Genomic DNA, 11,443 nt, shown 5'->3' with positions numbered 1-11,443 from the left:
ACACCAAACCTTTAGTTTTTCTTTCTTTGGCTTCTTGCTCTTGTAATGAGTTCCTCTGTTGTTGACAAGCTCTACATTTGTTTAAAAGCTCTTGTAAAGTTGGAATCAGGGCCGAGTTGAGCTGTTTGGGAGTGTGCACCGAAAGCAGCAAGGCGAGTGCTCGGAGGTCCTGGGAACAACACAGAAACAAACTTAAGGCTTATTTCAAACTGGGAGTCTTGCACACAGAGACTGTGCTATAAGGAGATGCTGTTCCTGTTCTGAGCAGCCCAAAGATCCCATTCTGGAGCTGCTCACACCACTGAAGTTCCCCACTCACTACCTGCTGACCTTAACAAGATCTGTCCTGGAGGTGACAATGCTGTGCTGAGACAAAACCTTGCTGGGTTACAGCATTCCCACCATTAATGCTCATGCAGTTGTTAATACTTTACTCCCCACAGTCAGGTCAATATTCCCACCTTCCCATGGCCCCCCAGGAGCCCAGCTGAGGCAGGGAGTTCCTCACACCTGGCACAGGGCACTGAGGAGTTCCTGTAGGACACGAGCTAGAAAAGACTCACCCCATTTAATGTAGAGCTTGCTTTGGAAATTTCAACTCTCTGGTTGCTGAAGTCAGATTCTAGGCTTTGATACTGATTTATTAGATTTGTAATTAGAGTGTTGATTAAGTTGGCACAGTTTGCTTCAGAAAATACCTGCCCTTGCACCTGTGGAAACAAAAGTATTTTTTTAAAAGCCACAAAAAATTGGAACTGGGAAATCCCAAAATGAAGCAGCATCTGTGCCTGCATTCTGTGGAGTAATAAAAGACCACATACCTTGAGAAGAAAATGGGTCAGAAAGGTGTAGACAATGTTGTTGTTAAGAAAGGTCCTTTCATCCATCAGAATACATTTGATATATTCTGCAAAAACTGGATCTTCACAGAGAAGCTTCACACAGTTCTTGGACATGGCAGACTGGCAAGGAGACAGAAGATGGCAGAGTCAGCAGCAGAACTGCAGGCCAGGCCCACTGAGAAACAGTTCAGGTCTCTCAGATGCCATTGCATTGCACAGATCACTGACAGTTCTTATTTCCCATTTTCCTGTGATGAAGCTCCTTCCACAGGAAGGCCAGTTTATCCCCACCAGTGTGTGTGGGAAGGGAGAACCTCCTGATCTGTGAGCCAACCAAAGGGTGTCCTCCAATCATACCCAGACTTTGATACATTTTTCCTTCATCATCCCAGTGTTTGTGCTACATAAAAAGCTGCAATTTCACAGTCAGGATGAGGTGCTTTCTGCACACCCACCACCATTAAAAAAGCTTAAGCTTTTGCTTAGCATGGACAGGGAATATAAGTGTACAGGGAGCAAATACAATTTACCAGATTTGGATTAGCAGGTTTGAACACAGGCAGAGTATTTTATAAACACCACCCACCAGTTACAACTGTGGGTTCTTTGTTCCATATTCAGTGTGTTCTGCCTGTGTTTCCATTCTGTTGCTTCTGACTCTTACCTGAGTCTGGCAAAGCTCAGTCCAGAGTTTGGGGAAGAGGGCAAGGTGAAGTGGCAAACCTTCATAAGCAACCAGGACACCTGCAATGGCATGAGGGAAGAAGTCAGTGTGGGAAAACTTTGTGGGAGAGACACACAGAATTCCTCAGAAAAGCAGTGCCAAGGCACTGTGTCATTTTATAGCATCACATTCCAAGCATTTTGTATGATCAGGAAGCTGTAGTGTCCATGAGGTTTTTACAGCCCATTTAATAAATACTTTGGAAAAGTGTGACAAACAATCAGCAGATGGGTGATTTAGGGGATATAAGGACATTCTCTCATTGCTCTTTGGATGGGATTATTGGTGTGACACTGAGGTCTGTGCACACTGAGGAATTTGCCTCGGGGTTAATGCGGGAACACAAAAATTGAAATATTGTCAATTAACTGCCATTGCTGAGATGCTGAGGATTCAGGATCTGATCCAAAGTCATTTAAGCTGCCAACCACCCAGAAAGAGCCTTAGTGAGTCCTGTATTAAACTCTAAATGTACAGTAAGACTGAATTCTCAGTGGTTACCTCCGCTCTTTTCTGGGCAGGCACAAAACATTTCAGTCACATGGGTAAGGCTAAACTTCTCTTACACACAGTTAACAGTTTGGTGGATAAAAATAATATCCAAACACAACAAGTTTCACAAGCTCTGGAACTATCACAGAAAAAAAAAATGCTTTGTCTGCTTCACCTTGATACTTACTCATTTTAACTAGAGTTTCAGTAAACTTTTCACAGTTGATTGCAACTCGACACAGGAGGTGGATGAACTGGTGGTAGGAGAAGAAATAGTCCAGCAGCATCCGGTCGTAAACATCGTCTTTGCCCTGAAGATTTAAGAGAGCCTCATTTAACCTCCAAAGCCACAGGACAGCTCCCAGATTCCCCTGAGCATCTCCCTGCCTGTCACCTGCCCTGCAATATTTCATCCTGGACTACAGGAAAACAGTGGGAATCTCCAGGTGCCTCCTCAGCCAGCCCTTGGCAAGCACCAGGGTGTGACAGGAGGAAGGATGGCAAATGCAATTCTCTGCCAGGAAAATCTCTGACTGGAGGGTTCTGAGCCAACACCCAGAGGGTGCAAAGCTGTGCAAATATCACAGCTTGAAGAGGACAAGAAAATGCAGTAACTGTAGCACATACAGACACCTAAATATAAATATATACACACTACTGCTTTTTAAATCAGAACTTGTCAGTTGTGATCTGTAGAAATCAGAATTTTCTCGAGACTGAGCTTCAGAGCAGAATTTTCAGGAATGTCTCAAACACAATCATAGACATACGTCACTATTTTAATATTTTGGATGTATATAAGCTTAAAATGGCATCAGAGAGCCCTCTCAAACTCAAGCAGAAAATGCAACCTTATACAAAGCAACTGAATGAGAAACAAGCATGCAAAACCACAGGGCAATGTAACTGTGGATGTGGTTCTAGAGGTTTAAAAATATTCTCCTTCCTAATGTAGCAGGAATTTGATATAAAGGGTGAAATACTGTGTCATGTAATATGACAACTTCTTAAGTCCAGGTATTTACATTCTGCAGTGTCACTTCTGGATGCATGATGGGGAAACCCACCAGAGACAGTTTCTGGCTCTCTAACATCTTTTCAAACGCTTGGACTACACAGTCAATTTGATGGTGCACAACTAGACACAGCATCATTCTGAAAGCTTTAGAAAAGAAGGGTTACTTACCCTACAGTAACCGTGCTTCTTCGAAATGTGTTGCCCACACAGATTCCCATCTACGTGCACATAGGCCCCATGTGCAGGAGATTGGATTCTTTCTGAATAGCTGTGTCCACTGGGGCTGTGCCTGCACCCAGTGTGTCCTTGCGACCACTGTACCTGAGGGCACAAGGGGTATGGCGGCTTCAACCACCACTCAATTCCTTCACCCGTAAGAATCCCCTAGGACAGGACTCGGAATTAGCACAGCAGGAGGAGCACAGAATCTGTGTGGACAAAGCATCTTGAAGAACCACAGTTACCGGACAGCAAGTAACCAGTTCTCCTGCTTCAAATGATTGTCCATACATATTCCTTTTTGGGTGGGATTCACCTGACCTGACTTTAGCTATCTAAAATCTAGTCACTGGTGTTCCCTGCACTCCTGGGACAGGAAGGAGGGGAGCTCTTTCTCTCCTTCCCAGGGTAACTCTTTATGGCCAGGAGCCCCAGGAAGAGCTGGATGCTGACCTTTTAGATAGGCAAAGTGACGTGAGCTGAATCCCACCGTTGCTGCAGCTGTAACAACGGGACGTGGCAAGTCACTAGGGAGGAGCCCCACCGAAGCTGGCATCCCATCAGGAAGCCCACAGAAGGGAAAATGGCAAGTGAAAAGACTTAAAGCCCTTTATAACATTTCAGGCACTGGATTTTACCCAAACAAAGTAGGAGATTACGCCTCAGTCCCAGCTGAATGGACTCTAATGGAACCTGCAGGGTCTCCTTGGCTGTCTGGCAATAAATCTTAAGATAGTGTGAAACCCATCTGGACAATCCCTAGGTGGTGCTTCAATCTCTTTTATAAATGCCACAGACAGACTGGGAAATCACCAAAATGTGAGTTATGGGGTTTTTTTTCCTACCACAAGGCCCAAACCCTTATGGTGTCTGCAATATGAAGCTGTGTATCCCCAAGGGCAGGGAAATGGTGCTTCTGAAGTGCACATCTAGAATGGAGTATATGAGGACAACACATCTTGAAGAAGAATTATTATTATTTACAAAGAAAAAGTAAATGCATTGAGCTACTGGATTCTTCCAATACTTTTATAAAAATGGGAAAACAACAGAGAAAGAATTCTTTATAGGAGCACTTGTTTACATACCTTGCTGGCTTCCACCATGGTGGGCAAGAGGCACATGTTGAGTTCAGGACGTGGAGGACGAATATTGGTTTTCCCCCCTATTAATTTCAAATTTTCACGACATGGAAAATAAGGTCCAAGAGACACTGTAGTGTAAGTTCGGATAAAATAGGGATATATTAAAAAGGTCAATATTTGACATCAGCAAGGAACACGATAGAGTAATAATAGTGTAAGAGAACTTCAAAATACAATCACTGAAATACCTACTTGGGATATTACTGTGGTGGTATGTACAATGATTGTGCTGTAGAAATGGAACCAGAGTATGTAGGAAATCATGAGGACTTAAAAGTACAAGCTCCTTGAGGACATCTACAAACAAAAAGTTGTTTTTGCTATTACAAATTGTTATTTCTTAACAGCAAACAGTTCAACGTAAGGCTCATGCATTTGCAAACTCTCTCTCGCATCCCTCTGGCCGCAGCTCCGCCGTGAGCAGCACCTGAGTGACACCCCTGCTCCATCCCCATTCCCTTCACCTCTGCCCCTGGCACAGACCCTGCTCAGTGCTGCAGCAGCCACCAGGGAGGGGCCAGCTGGGAGAATGAGAACCTCAGTGAAATTACCCTCTTTGCTTCTTCTTTAACAGAGCAGGTCTGATGCCTGGAAAATGGCAACCGGCAGCAGTCAGAAGGACAAGGAGAAAATACTCAAAATAGGGGGAAATGCATACAAATCACACACAAAACCAGGTATTTTGGACACAGTGTTAGGCCCTTATCAGCAATCTATTAAATAATACTTTAAAGCCTGAACTAGAAAAAACCTGGCCTTTCTGAAATAGTTTTGCTAATGCAAGAGAAGCATTTGTATATATCTGTGTCTACACTTTAAAACCCAAGCTTTCTACAAGCTACTTAAGCTTTAGTTCCACTATTATACTTCACAGTGCTGAATCACAAAAATGACCAGGAAAAGCTGTTTCTCAGAGTAACTTGGTCTCCATGCTCCCTTATAAGGGAAGCTTCAGTTCATACTTGAATTTTAATGTCAGGTTTGGGATTTGACTGGAAACTCAGTGACACCTGAGCTAAGGAGCTACTCCTCAGGTGGCAAATCAGTCTCAAGGTGACCTGTGACTTTCTGTGCCCCCAGTCTGCATGCCTGAGCTGACACAGGAGTATTCAAAGCAAACCCAGAACTCTCTGGAGTAACAACACTGCTACTGATGCGCTGCCAGTATCACACCAACAACCCCAACCTCCAGAGCTTCTAGCAGAGCACATGCACTTGTGGAAGTGGCATTTCCACCTCACAGCAGGTGCCTGTGCAGGACAGGTCCTGCATGGCCAGAACTTACCAATGCAGGCGTTTCTAAGCTCAGGAGGACTGTAGGAATTGAGCAGAGTTAAGAGCTTATGGGCAAATTCAATCCGCTCCTGCCACTGAATGAGAGCTTGCTTCACATCTGCAAATGCAAACATCCCAGGAGGCTGCTTAGCTCATGGCTCAAAAGCTTGTTAAATACAGCACAGAATTTTACTGCTCAGGAACCTCTTTTTCCTCTACTATGGTCTTAATCTATCTAGGAATCTGTTAAATCTCACTGCTCTACTGCTATTACATTTATGAAATCTAGTTCTGTATTAAGTCATTAAGTAATTTAATAAATAACAATTCATTGCAGCCACATATTCCATTGTACAGCAAGTTTTTAAAAACAACTAATAAGCAAAAACCCCACCCACTAGGGTTTAGGTGAGGAAAATTACTTTAGGGACAAGAAGCATAATCCTTTCAAAGAGTTACAATCAAACCTTTTCTTTGCAGATAGGGACGTGTGGATTTCAGAACTGAAAGGAAAATGGACAGAAGCTCTACCAGGTCTCCAGTCACATGGCAAGCTGTGGCCTCGTGGTACATCATGTGCAATGTGTTAAAGGACTGGGAAGAAGAAAAAAAAAAGTCAAAACAATGTTGCCAAACTAAGGTATGTGTTAGTACTCCTCTTTTTATCCTGCAGATACATTTGCATTTATTTTATGCTCAAACAAGTTATTTTATCCTCAAAAAATACAAGGTGTTGGATATAATCACAAAGTTCTTTATTTATTTCCAAGGTAAAAGCTTTGTGTTACCAGCTCACAGTAATTACCAAGTTTTCACAGCTTTATCTACAACCCAATGAACAAAGTGTTACTTGACACACAGTACTTTTATATCCCTGTAATCCCAAACTTTCTTTGCCAACAGACAAAGTGACACAAGAGGTGCACAAAGACAGACAGATATATGAATTTGGGGAGAAAAAGGTATGATTAAGATGAATGCCAGTCATTTTTCAAAATGCTGCTGAAGGATATATGGTTCTACATCAGATGAATTACTTCTCCTTTTATACCTTCTGGGCATCTGTGATTTATAGAAATATTGGGGAGGAAAAGCAACTCATTTCCGAACTGCAAAAATTCTAGCACAGGATGTAAGAGAAGATATCTAATCTGCTGAGGTATTTGAAAGATAAAAAATACAGTAGCCTTAGTCCCTGGAATGCAAACCCTTGCCAGGCTCTTTTTATACTACAGTGAAGACCAAAGACACATGGATATCCCCTAAGTAAAAAACTTCCCTGGATGTGACAACTCCTTAATGCAGCTTTTTGTCACCAGCCAAAACACTTCCAGCTAAAAACTGACAATATAAGGCAGATAACCTCCAGCTGTAAAGTAATATCAATATAATCTAATTTCCAGCCATGTTTTACACAGGATGAATTCATTTTATATTACACACACTTCATAAACTTAATTATCCATTGTTAGTATGGATGAGGGTTAACTAAGCTAAACCAAATTCTTTTTATACATCTCTATATATGTACCTTAATCTCCTTACATTTCATGTATGGATAACCTCATAGCCCAATTCCTGACTTTTTACACCCAGTTTACTGGATGGAGGTATTTTCATAACAAGAAGGAACAGATATTATGAAGTAATTAACTACAACTAATTAATCTGTAGGCTTATATTTATAACAAGCCCCTGAAAACTCCATTTCAAATAGCACTTTACTGTTTCTGTAATTCCAGCTCTTCCACACTTTTTTCCCCAGAAAATGCAAACCAGTGCCCTAAGAAGAGTTAGAAGAATTTTTTTATACAAACCATATAAAAATGGGACTGGAATCAACCTGAAATCATCATACAGTCCAGCCATGTGCCTAAATGCAAACCAAATATCCTTGACAGATGTTTGCTCCAAGTCCTTCTGACAACTTCCAGTTATGCTGGCTGTCCCCTCCTGCAGTAACCTATTCCAAAATCCCATTTTCTGCACAGCCACAATTACCTCTGAGCCACTTGTCTTGCACCATGGATTTTCCCAGTTTAATATCTCTCCTGAATACACAGTTCTACAGGTGCCAAGAATGAACTGAATCTTGTTTTTCTGCTTCCTCCAACACATTCAGATTTTTATTTTTGTTCTCAAAGGGATCCTGTCCCACAGAGCACTGCCAATATTTTTAATAAAAACAGGTTCTCACCCATCACCTCAATAATGGAAGTGCTGAATGGAATCCAGGACATTTCAGGACATGTGAACCTGTAGAGTAAATCTGCTGGGAGCAAGGGCTTGACATTCCAACTGTATCCATTTCAAAGGTACATTATTGAATTTTTTTCCATTCAATTTTGAACTAATTCTGGTCTCATGGACCAAATCCCCTTTTACAACAACTAGATGTGCTCCAGAAATGCATTTTAGGTTTAGTTCCACCAGAAAGAAATCCAGTTTATGTGTTTCAGACCACTCCTTGCAAACAAAGGCACAACAGGTAGGAAATAAAAGGAGAACTGCCTCAGGAGGGCCTCAAAGGAGGGTCAGAAATACTAAGCACAACTGCAGCTGAGTACCCTAAAAGTTATTTCTGGCTTTTAACCTGTTTCCTTAACACTTTTTAACTAACAACTGTGTGACTGCACTCAGCCATTCATTCCCAATCACCTCTAATAAAAGGAATGACACCAAAAAAAGCATAAATTAATTTCTCTAAGCATAATCTGTTGGTTGCATTCCATCTGTCCTGAGAAGGAGACAAACAATTTCCTGATCTTTTTAGTACTAAAAAGAAATCCTATTAAAGCTGACAGGAGAAGTACCAAGGAGAGATGTTTGCTATAATTAAATAACAAAGTAATTACCTCAGTCATCAGAATCAATCCTCTATTGAACACAACCAGAAGTCTGTCTTCATCAGATTCTAATAATATTCTGAAGGCACTAGGAAAAAAATCCAAACATTGATAACACTGAAAATCACATCCCAAGCTTAAAATTGTTATACTCATGATGTTATTTTGGAAAACAATCACAAAAGAAAAAAGAGTATCCAAAAGAACATAATTCTTCTCATCATTACTCCCCCCATTTTTTAATTGAAAAATGCCTCTGCTGTCGATCTCCTTTATGGTAAGTCATTTATAGATAATCTTTAAAGAAATATTTCCCATAAAACCACTGCAAAAATGTGGAAGATGATGTACTTTGAAAGACAGAAGTTCATGCTTCTTAAATGATACATTTAAATAGATTCAGTCAAGCATATGTTTGGCCTTTTAATTGTCTGAAAACATTTTTATCAGAATATTTTATGCTTACAACAGAAAGGAAAGGATTATGCCAATGAATTGTTTATTTCCACATAAAGATTATTTGGGATAACGTGGCTGTGCTCTGTGACAGGTGAGTGCATGGAGCCCCTCCAGGTAACACAGTCTGTCCTTTCCACAAGGGTTTCAGTGCACCAAGAGCTCTGTTTAAACCCCAGCCCTGACCTACATGCACAGACAATTTACAGCTCTGCTGAGAATGCCCAAGCAGCACTTTCAGCTGTACTTCCTAAGCCCAGAAATGAAACACTCTTGGAAAACACGATACAATAAAACTGTCCCACAGGCACCATTTCTACATCACATTTCTGCTCCAAAGAAACAACTAGCAACAAGGGCAGCTGCAACTACAGCTCTGCTTGTGGGGGGAGGCTGAGGATGGAATTCCAGCTGAGCTGCTGGATGAGCACAGGGCTGTACCTTATGAGAGTTGTCCAACAAGAGCGTCCGTCCAAGCAGCGCAGGTAACAGCTTATGGTGGTTTTCTTGAACTGCTTTATGTCCTCTATTTCTTCCTCTCTCATGTCTGGCCTCTGAGCTACAAATAGCTGCATGAGGTTGAACAGCTCTTCTACTGCCTAAAACACACAGAAAGACTTGGTTAGATAGAGTCAGCTCTCTCACTGTGATATGGTTCACACTTCATTTCAAAGTTATACAATCAGGTGTTTTCATGCTTGCAAGAGCACAGCTCACTGCCACATTCAGTATGTTACATCTATATATGTACAAAGCAATCTGAAATCCCCATCCCTGGGACCAAATATTCAGAAAGCTGCTTGTGCCAAAACCTGCTGCAGTCCCATATGCCTGGCAAACACCAAACACAGTGGAGTAACTCAGGTCCCTTGCAAGACAAACTGAGACTTCTGAGGAGGGCAATGGGACTGTCAGAGTGTAAAATTTCTCCGTGAGCTGATTTAGGCAGAAGTTCAACACTGAAGATTCCCTGCATCCTCCTCCTCCCCACAGTGATGGGAAGCTTTGTATTTGTGTCCCTGCACACCCAAAGGATCCCAAAGCATATTCACTGTGTGATCATTCAAACCCAGGTCTCTTCCAGCCTCAGCCTGTTTGTTGTTTGAGCATCACACATGGCCTACTTCAACCTGCTCTCTGCTGCAGGTGTCACTGTGTTATACTGACAGCACAACTCCCAGGTCTGCCAAAAGTATGTGGGTGCTCCCAAGGGGAACAACAGGCTACCCTCCCCTGGAATGCAACAGGCTAAACCTTGGCCCTGTTCCACAAACTGAAAGCAACCAAGAAACTGGGAATTCATCCACCTTTGTTACAATGCAACCTCCTTTACAGAGACCACCATCAAAGCTTATTCCAGAAAACAACAAGGGCTCTCCAGCTGCCACACAGCAAGGAAAAGCCAAACCCATCCCCGCTAAAGTCTAACGAATGGATCCAAAGACACAAATGACTTTCACGTGTAACACTGTTAATTACAGAGGACACAGAAGGTGTCACTTACTCCTGGGTACTGACTGGCGTGCGGGGTGAGGTTCTTGAAGGCCCACTGGATGTTCTGGTGGGAAGCCAGCTGCCGGGTGAAGGCGGGGGACTGCTCACAGCAGAGGCGCAGGATGCCGTAGTAGGCGGGCAGCATGCCGCGGTTGAAGAGCACCACGTCCTGGTCGTCGTGGTCGGCCAGGATGTAATTGAAGGCAATGTTCTTGGTCACCACGGGGTTCTGCACGATAAGGCGCACGTTCTCGGGACAGTCCACGCACACGTTGTACCAGAAGGACAGCAGGGCCTGCTTGTTGTGGTTGGTGGCGATGGCCGGCTCCGAGAGCTTGGGCTGGAAGAGGTTCCACAGGTCCATGAAGTAGGTGGAGAACATGAGCTTCTCGGTTTTGGAGATCAAACAGTACGTCATGAAACTGAAGTAGGGCACCAGCTTGGTGGTGCCGTGCACTGCAGCATCCACGTAGAGCTTGGCTCGCGAGAGCAGCCCAAGGAGCACGTTGTAGACCTGGTGCAGAACCACTGTGGTGTCGGGGCTGAGGGGCAGGTCCCGCGTGGGGATGTGCAGGGAGCGCGTCGAGCGGAACATCTGACGGAAGGAATTGCTTGGAATAAGCGACACCAAGAGATAGGCTGCAGCTTCAAATAGAAACAGATTTGTTACGCCTCTGACAGTGACACATCTGCTTAACAGCCATGTAAACAGCAATTCAACTGCACTGCATCTTCCATTTACAATTTCAAAGCATTTGACACAATCTGGTATTACTATATTCGCACTAGGAAAAAAAATCCAAGTGGGTAAAGCACATTAAAAGGGATGTACTACCTACATCCCTGTCTGCTGCCTGGCCCTCCCTGTGCTAACACAATGCATCCCACCACAGGATGTGATCCCAGATCCCATCACACAATGCATCCCAGAG

General features: G+C 43.0%; 1 protein-coding gene across 14 annotated transcripts in view; it reads right to left on the bottom strand.

Moving 5' to 3' along the window:
- The window catches only part of USP34 (ubiquitin specific peptidase 34), a 435,968-nt gene that overhangs the window by 327,522 nt on the left and 97,003 nt on the right, over positions 1-11,443 (bottom strand). For 7 of the 14 annotated variants that reach the window (XR_013773268.1, XM_079297808.1, XM_079297816.1 and 4 more), the window contains 13 exons: positions 10,522-11,156; positions 9,459-9,616; positions 8,571-8,649; positions 6,183-6,309; positions 5,726-5,833; positions 4,633-4,737; positions 4,384-4,508; positions 3,245-3,397; positions 2,246-2,369; positions 1,507-1,586; positions 822-962; positions 564-710; positions 10-169 (listed from right to left, as the gene is read on the bottom strand). Coding sequence is in view for 12 of the 14 variants with exons in the window: in XM_079297808.1 (XP_079153934.1) it covers positions 10-169; positions 564-710; positions 822-962; positions 1,507-1,586; positions 2,246-2,369; positions 3,245-3,397; positions 4,384-4,508; positions 4,633-4,737; positions 5,726-5,833; positions 6,183-6,309; positions 8,571-8,649; positions 9,459-9,616; positions 10,522-11,156 (2,142 nt within the window). In the remaining 2 variants the exon portion in view is untranslated. Of the gene's footprint in view, positions 1-9; positions 170-517; positions 711-821; positions 963-1,506; positions 1,587-2,245; positions 2,370-3,244; positions 3,398-4,383; positions 4,509-4,632; positions 4,738-5,725; positions 5,834-6,182; positions 6,310-8,570; positions 8,650-9,458; positions 9,617-10,521; positions 11,157-11,443 lie in introns of those variants that run through there. The other 7 variants (XM_079297817.1, XM_079297819.1, XM_079297809.1 and 4 more) reach the window with 5 other exon arrangements.

The sequence above is a fragment of the Erithacus rubecula genome, assembly GCF_903797595.1.
Source record: "Erithacus rubecula genome assembly, chromosome: 2".
Classification (NCBI taxonomy): Eukaryota; Metazoa; Chordata; class Aves; order Passeriformes; family Muscicapidae; genus Erithacus; species Erithacus rubecula.
Note: the sequence above shows the minus strand (reverse complement) of the source record. Positions and strands in the feature narration are given on the sequence as shown.